General features: G+C 43.3%; 1 protein-coding gene and 1 long non-coding RNA gene across 2 annotated transcripts; both read right to left on the bottom strand.

Moving 5' to 3' along the window:
* Positions 1-2,374: 2,374 nt before the first annotated feature.
* On the bottom strand, positions 2,375-6,117 carry LOC117047777 (maestro heat-like repeat-containing protein family member 7). Its single transcript, XM_033151012.1, has 4 exons — positions 5,895-6,117; positions 5,623-5,711; positions 4,896-5,016; positions 2,375-2,546 (listed from the first exon to the last, which is right to left on the bottom strand). Exons 1-4 carry the CDS (start codon positions 5,988-5,990, stop codon positions 2,394-2,396), a joined length of 459 nt encoding a protein of 152 aa, XP_033006903.1. The 5' UTR covers positions 5,991-6,117; the 3' UTR covers positions 2,375-2,393.
* Positions 6,118-7,156: 1,039 nt separating this feature from the next.
* On the bottom strand, positions 7,157-11,171 carry LOC117047776. Its single transcript, XR_004426770.1, has 3 exons — positions 10,949-11,171; positions 8,555-9,541; positions 7,157-7,243 (listed from the first exon to the last, which is right to left on the bottom strand). It is a non-coding gene; the product is annotated as an uncharacterized LOC117047776 (long non-coding RNA).
* Positions 11,172-12,677: the final 1,506 nt, after the last annotated feature.

Raw genomic sequence — 12,677 nt, 5'->3', positions numbered from 1 at the left:
CATGTCTCTCCAGATTTTTGGAACCCCCTAACAATGATGCAATACATCAAATTAATAGTCTCTGCTGTGGATTTTTCCAGAATACTTCTTTCCACGTGAAATAATAGAAAGTTGTTTTGAGAACTTTAAGTTGGTTTTGAGTTGGTGTGCGATTATTCAGCTGCAAAGCTGAAGGAAAGCACACACTGGCTTCTGATACCATTGAGAGGCTGCACCTCCTGCTACGCAACAAGAACATTGTGGCAATGGGGAGACCAATCGGGCTCCACCCATTGGCTAGTGAAGATTCCTTCTCCCTCCCCATTCCTTCTGTTTCATGTCTACAGTATTAGATTGCAAACTTGTGGTCAGAGACTATCTTGTCTTTTGATATATGTGCAGTGCTTAGAAAATTGGCACCTTATAACAACAGTAGTCCTGTAGTTATTTGTCTGCATGTGTGTGCTGGTGTTTTGTCTTTTGTTAATGTGGGGGGCCTGGAGTTTCTAAGCACCCCTGTTTTTTCTTCTGTGAAATGGGTATTATGTGGTGCCAACAACAGTTGATTCTTCTTCTTCTTTATTATTAAACGCCTTCTCTCACTGCAGGCAACTCAAGGTGTCTTGACAAAAAATATATATATTTCCAAATGTGCCCTTGGGCCAGAAAAAAAGAGAAAATTGGGGATTCCTGATATAATGCAATACCCAGATATAATAAAATATAGGACATAAGACATAACTTCTATATAGATGCACAGTTTGGATACTGGAGTTTTCACAGCTATTATCTTACCTTTTTGGCTCAGCAGAAGGGAGTACAGGAAATACATGCCTTCCATAGCGTGTTCACCAATTTCCTTTTGAGGGTCATTGAGACGCAGACACAGCTGACCAATCAGACGCCCAAGCTTAGGACATTCATCAGCCTGAATGGAGAAATTGAGAGTGCTGTCTTTTGACACTGAGGGGAAGAGAAGGAATCTTTGTGCTTCTTGAATGAAAAAAGTCCCCCTGTTTGGATGAACTGATGTTTGGAATTATATTGTCTTTTTCTGATGAGCCTTGTACCCTGTTCAGGCTATTCTCCTCTGCCACCCCTCCACACATAGGAGGGAAAACAACTGCAGCAGGAAGTCTGCTGCACTCTAAATGAGAACAAGCCTTGCATGATCAGGGGGTTCTGAATCATGAGGGAAGCCTCCACAGAGAGGCTGCAGACACTGCAGAATGCCAGTGTGTTATTGTGGTTAGAGTGTTGGACTAAGAACTGGGAGACCCAGGTTCTAGTCCCCACTCGACCACAAAGCTTGATCTTGCTTCTGAGTCTAACCTACCTCAGAGGGTTGTTGCGAGGACAAAATGGAGGGAGGGGAAACTATGTACACCAACTGAAGCTCCTTAGAGGAAAAGGTGGGATATAAATGTAATAATAATTTTTATTTATCTGATTCCATTTATGAATCATTTCGCATAAATATATCCACACAGCTTCACAGTAAAAACCATAAACAATTAAAAACAATAGATAAAAGCAGTTTTAAAACAATTTCAAATCCGATTCAGATAGAACTGGGGTACGGACCTCCACTTGAAAGGCTTGTTAAAGAAGAAAGGTCTTCCATAGGTGCCTGTGTGATATCTAGTGGAAGGGAGTTCCAGTGGCTGGATGCCACCAAACTCAAGGCCCAATTCTTATATCATGTGGAATGGACTTCCTGATGAGAAGGCATCTGCAGAAGGCTCTGTCCCTGTATATATATCTGGTCCCAAGTTGTACAGCTGTCTATGGTCTTACTTTTGCCCTCCCATGTTGCATAGGGGTGGCAAGGCTGGGCAATGGGGATGTGGCGGAGGTGCTGGCTAGCTCTGTCACAATGATGCTAATTGTGTGTGACGCAGAACACCTTCACAGGGTTCAGATTCATACCCATATCAGTTTGTAGCAGCAATACTGTGAAAAGGCTATGGCTCATAGCTGTAGCATGGTTTTTGTAGGATATAAGGGATTCAAGCTATAATCGTCCAGTTTTGTCTCTAATAGACCATTTCGGATATTAGAAAATGTGTTGCTCATTTGCTTCTGGCCATCCCAGACTCTAGTCACTCATTCCCACCTACCCACCCACCCACCCACCCATTTTCAGTAGAAGAATAGTGAGGCAGAAATAAAACATCAGATTCCAGTGAGTACCAGTCCCTAAACTTGCTAGCACAGTCAAGAGAAGAGACTTAGGGTTGCTCTTCTGTTTGGTGTGTGCAGCATCCCTTGAACCCATCCTAGGCCCCTCTAAACTTTTCACTGTCTCTATCCACTCACTTCAGTGCGCAAGAGGAACACAATATACTGTAGTCACAATACAGAGCCATTCACATGTATCTACCTCCGTTTTCTGTCTTAAACATTTGCAGGTCTCACAAGACCCGTTGCCCAGTCGCCTCAAGCCAGAGGGCAACACTCACTTGAAACGTGGGGCAGGTGTCTGCAAATTTTAACAGGGATACATAGGTGTTCACTGCTCTTGCCCGCTCATGTGCTTGTCCTGATATCATCCAGGGCATCAAGTGCTGTAGGGGTAGTGGGAGCAAACTGTTAGCAACTGTTTAAGAAGAGAAAGTGCATACTGCTGTAATTCTTCAAAGTCATGCTTTTGTCTTTCAGAAAGGAACCCAGGAAGCTGCCTTATTCCAAGTCCAGTCATCATTTCATTAAGCTCGCTATTGGCTACACTAGGGTTTCCCAAACTTGGGTCGCCAGCTGTTTTTGGACTACAACTCCCATCATCCACAGGTAGCAAGACTAGTGGTCAGGGATGATGGGAAATGTAATCCAAAACAGCTGGAGACCCAAGTTTGGGAAAACCAGGGTGGGGAACTTCAGGCATGGAGGCTGAATGTGGTCCTTCAGGTTGCTCTCTCAATGCTGTCAAAACCTCACAGAGAGGAAGTAAGCTAGGTTACACACTCCCTCATTTCCCCTCCCACCTTGACACTCTTCCTGGTTTCCAAAGATTAAAGAACATGGGGAAAGGGCATTTCCTGCGTTACTTCCCAATGTCAAGGAAATCCAAATTCTACTTTGGGTGCTTTCCTTCCGGTCTTTAAAGTTCTGAATCATGCCATGCTAAGTACTCTCAACAATCTTAATTATGGCTTGCTGTCTGGCCTCTTATTATTCCTGTTGTTGTAACTCTCCCTGACCAAACTGAAAGGAGGTCATTCTGAGTTGACACCTTTGAAAATTAATTTTAACACCCCCTTAAAAAAAAAAACACCTTAGAAAAAAACCCACTAGTAGATTTCGGTGAATGAGGCACTGCTATGCTCCCTGAGCAGCAAATGCCATTTCAACCAAAGATCTGTCTGTCTGAGAGAGTGTGGCGTAGCAATTACACTGTTTGACTATAACAGGGCACAAACTGGTTCAAATCCCCACTCAGCCATGAACCTTATTGGGCCAGTGACTGTCTCTCATTCCACGATGCCTCACATGGTTGTTGTGAGGAAAACCATATACACCAAGAAAGAAAAGAAAAAGAAAAGAAAGACTATAGGGCATATTCTCATCACTTGTGATTCTTTGAGCCACAAATAGATAACAGGAGCTTACTTCTAAGAGTGCGGCCAGTTCAGCTATGTTTGGTCTTTCTGCCAATAGGCTTTTCAGCATGGATTCTACAGCCTGTAAGGTCTGCTTGTACAGTGCCTGAGAAAGTAAGAAAAGTTGCATAATATATTACTATAACATTGCATGTCCCGCTGCCTTGTGGGATATCTTTGGGAGAGGAAAAGGCTGAAGAGTAAACTCTACACAAATCCGGAGTGGAGTCCCTATGGTGGTTGGATGGCACCTTTTTACGCCTCCTTCCAGGAACTCCTGCAGCCACGCTGCTGCCAAACGTATTGCTCTGCTTTCCTTTGGACCACTGCAAAAGCAACATGGGAGGCAGCAGTTACAAGTTACCGGTCTCTGAGGTCACAGCAGGTGCTGTGATTCTCAAGCAGTTTGACCTCACCCCTGGAGGTGCACTCCATTGTCTCTCGAGACAGATGGATGCCAACAGTGTCCATGAACTGACATAATTAATAAAGCTGTGATTCAAAAGTGAGTGTAGCCTTTCCCCCATAAGCCCTATTACAGCGCATAGGGGTTGCATAACAGTGGACAACATGCTCAGTGTATTTCGTCCTACTTTTGCCCAAGGATGGATTAAGATGGTTGGGGGCCCTGGTGCAGCTCCCAAAATAGGGTTCCCTTCCTCCTAAAAAAAGAGGAATGCATGAAGTAAGGTACCACAGAAAAGTTTTGTGATATCTTAAAGATTAACATGTTTATAATGGCATAAGCTTTCTTGAACTACACACAAAAAAACCTCTTTCACACTCTCAGCAAACTGCAGACATTTTTCTTTTCTTTTTTGTGAACCTTGATAAACAAAAAGAAAGTACGCTTAACTCATTGTTTTTGCTCACTTCCTGCCCTGGGCCAGTCACCAACCCAGCCTCACCTAGCTCACATGGTCGTTGTGAAGATATAGGAGGTATAAAATGGCTTCAGAAGGGAACTTAGCGCTTGGATCATCAACATCAAATTTGGGTTCCTTTAACCAGACTGGTGTATCTTTGTTCCACATAGGGTCATGTTTTTGTGCACCCCCTTCCCCAAATCAGTACAGTTCTTTCTCTTTCCTTTTCAAACCTTATAGATTCAAACAGCGAGATGTTATTATTTGGGCACATACCCTCTTCACAGTAAATTGGTCGTGAGAAATCTTATGTCCCTCCAGAGTGGACTCAAAATCTCACCAGCCCCAGCTAGAATGGCCAGAGGCAAGGAATGATAGGAGCTACAATCCAGCAAGCGACATCTGGAGGGACACAGTCCCCTCCCCCACCTGCAACAAAGTGAGAAAATACCTGTACGTCAACTTCTTCCTTGCTCTGACTTTGTAAGGTGTCAATCGAGGGCAAGGCAAAGACGCTGGCAATGCAGGTGCTGAGCAGCTTCTCTTTAGGCCAATGAGAAGGCTCCTCTTGGCTGAGGAATGGCGGTTGGGGGAAAGGAAACAGAGCATTCAATGTGCGTTATAATTATTCCTTATGGAAGTGGCGCAGTCTGCTTAACACGGAAAAAGTTCAGAGTACTGAGGAAAGAAAATAAACCATGTCTGAGCTGTGTAGTGCCTACTGGAATGGGCGGGCAGGCTACAAAGGGGTAGCCACTGACCAGAATCTGGTGTGGGTATGCCTACCTTGAGCCCATGGCTCTGACTGGAATTCAGAACTACCAGGGTCAAGATCAGAGGACTCCATGCTCACCAATGTAGGTCACATGATTCGTCAGTAGTGCAATAAAGCAAGACAATCCCTTCCATATCAACGGAGCTGAGACAGGTTTGGCTTTTCTATGTAGTTTGTTTCAAATAATTCCACAGATGATGATGATGGATAATAATAATAATAATAATAATAATAATAATAATAATAATAATAATATTTATACCCCACCCATCTGGCTGGGTTATCCCAGCCTGAGGCAGTCTCTTCCTGATGGCATCATTCAACTCTATTCTTAGCACTTTTCTTCTGAGCTTTGCTTCAACAATTGGGTCAGGGAGGATGTTGGGTTGTAGATCCGACATACCTTAGGTCCTGAATGAGAAGCATCCCCTGACAGCGCAAAGCTGTGGAGCGTGAGTCAATGCTGTCCAGAGGCAGGTCTAAAATCTGTGCCTGTGAAAGAGCAGCAGCAAATTCTGTGAGGAAGAACTGTTCAAGTGTCTGCTCTGTTCACCAAAGTTGCTGCTACAGCTGCACTAATGTGTGATTTCCCCCCCTTGCACTAGTCAAACATTTACACCAATTGTACAAGCTATTAAATACACTAATAAAGGATCTGCATTGCATCTGACTCACCATTGTTCGCTCGACCAGCTGCAATTTCTGATTCCCATGCCGATAGTTTTGATTACCGTTCCCACTCATTTTTGAATCGAATTCCTGTGAACGCATATGAGACTAGCAAGAAAAGGGTGGAAGATTTTAACAGCACTTTCACATATAACCGTATTTGTTCAGAACCAGTTTCCGGAGCCAGTTGCATCATAACATGTGAAAGGAGGGCAATAGAATGCTTAATGGCAATAGTCATTCTGCTGATTACCTGGTATTCTCTGCTTTCACACAGAGAACACGCATTGATAATCAAGCCAGTAAGGTAAAGGTAAAGGTAAAGGACCCCTGGACAGTTAAGTCCAGTCAAAGGTGACTATGGGGTTGCGGCGCTCATCTCACTTTCAGGCTGAGAGAGCCAGCGTTTGTCCACAGACAGCTTTCCAGGTCATGTGGCCAGCATGACTAAACCACTTCTGGCGCAAAGGAGCACCATGACAGAAGCCAGAGCGCACAAAAATGCTGTTTACCTTTGCGCTGCAGTGGTACCTATTTATCTACTTGCACTGGCTTGCTTTTGAACTGCTAGGTTGGCAGGAGCTCAGACAGAGCAATGGGAGCTCACTCCCTCGCAGGGATTCAAACCATCAACCTTCCGATCAGCAAGCCCAAGAGTCTCAGTGGTTTAGACCACAGCGCCACCCGCGTCCCCATCCAGGCAGTACTGGGATGCGGGAAGGGAGCAATACCTTTTCCAAGGAAAGCTGTTTACTAAGACTTTGAACATAATAATTGGAAATCAATACCATCTCTGCTTCCTCTATTTCCTTCACTCACAATCAGTTCACCTTCCCTTAGTCTTCCCTGCACAAGGTGCAAGAAAGTAATCCCCATGATTATATAAGGGCCGGGTCATCTGAATGGGAAAAGGAAGACTAAGTTCTAAGAGCTCATGCCACCATGGTAAAAATAAATAGAGGAAGATTTTTATTTTGCAAGTCAGCAAATTATCTATTATTATTAGCTAACATGGAAGGTGAGTCCGTGACTGGGATGTGCCTCTGTTAGCACCTTACCCCAAATTGAAAATGTCTACTATTTACTAAAACTTTATGCCTTCCAAAATTGAGCTCTTGCGCTGAAATAAGTTCTGAAGCTATCCAATATTAAGGTTCAGGTATATGCAGCATATTGCAAATGTGTATTTACTGTCGAGAGAGAAGTGCAGGGAAGGGCAATGTTAGAGTTAGCAGAGTTTGAGGAGCATGTTCCTACCATTTTATTACGGGCATCAGAGGCTAGCTGTGTTTCCTCTTCCTTTCCTTTTGTGTCATACAGCATCATCCCATAGACATTGCTGGAGGTTACTGAAGCTGTTACAAATAAAAAGTAAATGGAACTGAGGTTGCAGTTGGTACGGAAATGTCTCCTTGTACTGTTACTCTAACACAGGGGTGGATAACCTTTGGCCTCCTAGATGTTGCTGAACTACACCTGCCGTCATCCTTGGTCACTGACCCTGCTTGCTAGAGCTGGGAGTTGTAGTTCAGCAACATCTTGAGGGCCAAAGGGTTCCCACCCCTGCTGTCGGGGTGTGTGGCAATAAGCCGAGGTTTACTAAGACTTGTGCAAAAATCTCCTTCCTCCAAACACGGCTCTTTTGTTCATTTCTAATCTTGAGCCATTTATTTGGGGCTTTCTTTGAAACTCAATGGTAGGTCATCAGGAAGTTAAAACAGTTTCATGGTGCAAATTAAGACTTCCAGCTGAGGAAGGGTTTTCATCATATGCAGGTAGAAATCCTCCAATTGCAATATTCATCTAACTTCATCTAACCATAGCGAGAGCTATGGGGTTTTGGTATCTATCATCTACTTACTTATATTATTTCCATTCCACTTAATACATGAAAAAATATCTCACTCACAGTTCTTTCTCCAGTCTCTGCCCCTTCTTTGGCAGTTGCTTTAGTAGACTGGTAAAAATCTAACTATCTAATTTTGGCACAATGGCAAAATCAGAGCTGAAAAGGACAGATAATATTTCTTTACTTCACACAGGCTCTGTCTGGTTTAAAGCTGTTTGGTCGAGTACTTAGGAAGTTACCTTATAGTGAATCTGGCTATTGGTTCATCTAGCTCAGTACTTGATTTACAATTTTTCATACAGGTGCCTGCTGGGCATCAGTGAGGAGCCTGCTGTTTCAATATTGTATAAGTTCTGCCTGGTGGTTTAAAGCAGTAACAGATGCATTGTTGCACCTGTGTTTTATTTCACCACCTCATTTTAAAACTTGTTATCTCACTTTGGAATTGCCTGTGGCAATAAAAAGTGGGTAAGAAATTATTTAAATTAAACTGAACTGGGTGATATCCAATGTGAGTAATCATCAGAGTAGATTCCACGGACTTGATTCCAGTGGGTCTACTCTGAGTGTCACTTAGCTGGGTATCATCCACTGACTTGCAGTGGCTTCCCAAAGTCTTTTGGATGTTATTGTTGCCTAAAAATAACCATTTAGAAGCATTAATCTAGGCAACTAAGGTTCAAGCTTGTGCATTCTCAGACGCACACTGGGGAGTGAGCTAAAAGATTCGAGTTTTAGTATTTATGCCTTGTATTTTGTACTTAGTTATTCACTCTACATATTTGCTCTCCAAACCCTGGAGGTCATTTGTCTTCACCTTCAGAAATTGCATCTGGCAGGCAGTTTTCCAACAGTAAGGGATTCCTGGATAATTCTCTTTTTGTCATCAGGGGGCACTGTTGAGTTGTTTCGACTTCAGTTGACTCTTCATTCTCAGTTTTTTTTATTTCTTTTTCCATCTTTGGGATCACAGGGAGTTTTTGTTTGTTTGTTAGCTAGTTAATTACCAGAAGAGCAACTGATTCTTCACCAGCTAGAATAAGATTGATGGTATTGTCCTTCCCTCGTTCATTCACAAAGATCTATAGTAAGACCCATTTTGAAAATCCTGAACCATAGCTTGTCCTCTCCAGACTTAGGTGTTCCAGTCTTGAAGACCGATGTTCACAACTTGAGTAGTGTTCCTGTATGAGGGTCAGGAATTTAGAATATCAGTGATGCCTCACTGGTAAACTTCAAATATTTTGCCTTGCAGATTTTCGCCAGGCTTTGGTCCTCCTGCTGTTGCATTGCTGTGAGATGGCTTAAGTCATGCTTTAGTTTAGTGTCACCTGAACCTGGGCTCATGAGTTTCTCTTGCTCCAGACAAACTACGTGCAACAAATAAGGTTTGTCTCCAGTTTATAGCTCAAGGTTTTTCTGGAGGAAACAGCTCATGAGCCCAAACTCAGGCAACATGCTAAGCCAAAGCATGGCTTACTCACAGCAGGCCTGGTGGATGAACAAAGCAGCCTCAATCTGGCAGCTTCCACACTCATGCGTTCACATCAAACCATGGATTGACTTACGTGTAAACTAGGGCATATAGGGTGATGGTGGAATCAAGCCTTCACATTGTGATTAGGGTTGAAGTCTGTCCAATACCCTATTAAAAACAAAGCAACTGTATTGGAGAAGACCCCAACAGCCAGACTCTCTTCTGAGCTGATTGGTAGAGAGTTCTGTGTACATACAGAAGTTATCAGCTTTTATAGAGATGGCGATGTTATCACAACTTGATTAATGAGAGATCACAAGATATTAGCTGAAAAGAAGGAAAACAGAAAAACAGCATTGGTGGTTAAAAACCCTTCACCTTTTAAACTTTATGCTGACTTTATGCTTGTTTTACACTCTAACCAGAGGCATGGAATTTAGATAGAAAATGGCTCAAGCCTACGCAGTCCAAGATCCTTGCAGAACCCAGACCTATACATTTTGGTTCCATAGGCAGCTCTTCTAGTCCCTTTAAGAGAAGAAAGTATAAAAGACAGTCTAGTGTCTTTGTAAAAAGAAAAGTTGACAACCAATTCAGATTTTGATATGAAATGTTTGGAAAGTATTCAGCACTGGGAATGTGAAAACCAATATGCCACGTGGTTGGAATCACAGCCAAAGTATCTCTGACAGATGACCATCCAACCTCTCTTGAAACACCTCTAAGGAAGGACAGTCCACCACCTTCCGAGGGAGCCTGTTGCACTGCTGGAACAGCTCTTACCATTGGAAATTTCTTCCAAATGCTTCTTCAGAATCTTGCCATTTGAATCCACTTGTTCAGGTCCCATGCTCTGGAACAGCAGAAAACAATTTCGCTCCATCTTCCATGTGACAGCCCTTAAGACATTTGAAGCTGGCTATCATATCAGTTCTCCACTCCTCCAGCTAAACATATCCAATTCCCTCAACTGTCCTTCATAAGACTTGGTTTCCAGACACTTTATCATACTGGTCACCCTTCTCCGCAGACCATCTAGCTTGTCAATATTCTTCTTGAACTGTGGTGCCCAGAACTGGACACTGACCAAGGCAGAATAGAGTGGTACTATTGCTTCTCTTGATCTGGGCAGTATACTTCTTTTATAAGAGGCTCAGCTGATCCCTACAGAAAGCTCATACACTTGCTTATTTGTTGGTGAACACTCACAGCCGTTTGCTGGTTTCACATTCCTTTTCCTCTGGTGGAAAAAAGGACTCACTAGTCAATGTCACAATGGAGATGTTTGTGTCATCATTCAAGCCAACAGTGCTGGTTGTATAGTATCTAAGATCCTGAACACAATGGGTAAGGTAGCTGAACATGGTTGTAGAATAATACTCGCTGTCTTGAGCACGGCCCTTTCTTAGGCCCTGTCTTGTATCCCTTAGCAGTATGCTATTGTTTGGGGTAAGGAATCACCCCTACTTCCATCGCTGTTTCTTGGGATTTGCATAGAAATAATCCATAGTTAATCATGCCAAACAGATTTGTTACATTTATATTTAGGGTCTCAGCAACATGGGACTGAAAATCAGTAGAATTGCCAAGGCGACCTAGTAGTCATGTACTTCGCAGAGTACCTAAATGATGCTGAAACATTTGTGGATCAAGGTATTAGACCAGATACTGATGGACTCAACCACAGTGACCCAGTTGAGGAGATCAGAAAAAGAAATAAATACACTTGCTTACTTGTTGGTGAATGCTCCCAGCTGTTTGCTGGTTTCACATTCCTTTTCCTCTGATGGAAGAAAGGGCTTACTAGTCAATGTCACAATGGAGAGGTTTGTGTCATCATTCAAGCCAACACTGCCGGTTGCATTGTATCCAAGATCTTGGGTAAGGGAGCTGAACATGGTTGTGGAATAATACTTGCTGTCTTGAGCACTGTCCTTTCCTTGGCCCTGTCTTGTATCCTTTACCAATACACTATTGTTTGGGGTAGGGAACCATCCTTATTTCCACCTCTCATTTATTTATTCTGTCAAAAAGGATGATTCCGAAGGAGCACTCCACCTTTACTGGTCCAGGGAGGATGGGTGGGAGAGAGCCAAAGTATATGAAACAGAGACCCCCCCCAAAAGGGAGGGTAGCCCCCCCCAAAAAAATTACTCGTGTCACAAGAACACAGTGGGAGGAAGCAACCTGACGCTTCATTCTCATCTCACAGCAAACCAGAAGCACACCAGCAAGAGTAACTACAATCCCAGATGAAACCAGTCATGATCACAGGAGATGCTGGCTTCATGCAATGGCTGCTTTTGCTTACATGCTGATCTTCAAGCAGGCCAACCCAATCCATATTTATTTGGGAATAAATTCCACTGAATTCAGTGGGGCTTCCACCCAAAGTTAGCGGGCACAGGAGTTCCTTTGCAGTAATTCTACACACAGGGAACCATGCCCGGCATGCCAGATTTGTACAAAGGCACAGGAAACACCTGGGGGAGCCAGAGCCTGGGTCACATCCTGGTCCAAAGTGGGTCACAGCAACAGCACTATCGCCACACGAATATCTGGTAAAAAGATACGAGAGAAAAATGGGTTCCCCAATGCACTTTGAGGTTAAAGGAGAGTCCTGGATTTCAAAAGGTTGAAAACTACTCTAAGTGAGAAGTTTGCAGCTGGTTTGAGATTTGTACCATTTGACAACGATGCTCTAAGCAGACTGAAGCTAAACCCCGCAGAATAGGATTTATTGTAAATATGCTTTTATTCCCAATAAAATGTGTGAGAGATGGTAGAAAGGGAGGGGGGGAAAGAACAATGACCAATAATGGTAACATCCCTACCAGATATCTTAAGTTAAATGGTTATGTATTTAAATGGTATTTCAGAGTACTCAAAGCACTCCACCTATGTAGTTCTTGTTTGATGTAACAAACTATGTTTTTACATTACAGTGGTACCTCAGGTTAAGGACTTAATTCGTTCCAGAGGTCCGTTCTTAACCTGAAACGGTTCTTAACCTGAGGCGCACTTTTGGTAATGGGGCCTCCTGCTGCCGCTGTGCCGCGATTTCCGTTCTTATCCTGGTTAGCGGAGTTTGTAACCTGAAGTGTCTGTAATTCGAGGTACATGAACAAGTCCAGAGATGGGGAATGTGTGATTCTCCAATTGTTGAACTCCCATCAGCCCCAGGCAATGTGACCAGGCCTTCTCAGAGGCCTGGGGAGGCTCGCAGACCCCTTCCTGCTTTTGAGGCCCCAAAATAATAAATGCAGTCATGACAACATGCAAAAACAAAATGAAACATGTGGGTGAGGGAGGAGGAAATAAGACATAATTTGATTTTTTTAAAGAATACTTTTCCAGTCTCTTTCTGTGCATGTGCACTTATTCTGGAGGGAAAATCCTGCTTTCACGCAATGTCACAGTAGACATTTAGCATGTGGCAAAATCTGCATCACTTAACAAAAAA

The sequence above is a fragment of the Lacerta agilis genome, chromosome 6 (assembly GCF_009819535.1).
Source record: "Lacerta agilis isolate rLacAgi1 chromosome 6, rLacAgi1.pri, whole genome shotgun sequence".
Classification (NCBI taxonomy): domain Eukaryota; kingdom Metazoa; phylum Chordata; class Lepidosauria; order Squamata; family Lacertidae; genus Lacerta; species Lacerta agilis.
Note: the sequence above shows the minus strand (reverse complement) of the source record. Positions and strands in the feature narration are given on the sequence as shown.

Coding starts and splice junctions, on each gene's coding strand:
- LOC117047777 (XM_033151012.1), bottom strand. CDS start 5,990: ATGCGTTCACAGGAATTCGATTCAAAAATGAGTGGGAACGGTAATCAA. Junction 5,712..5,894: donor AGCTGGTCGAGCGAACAATG/GTGAGTCAGATG, acceptor GCTCTTTCACAG/GCACAGATTTTAGACCTGCC. Junction 2,547..4,895: donor AGGAAGAAGTTGACGTACAG/GTATTTTCTCAC, acceptor CTACCCCTACAG/CACTTGATGCCCTGGATGAT.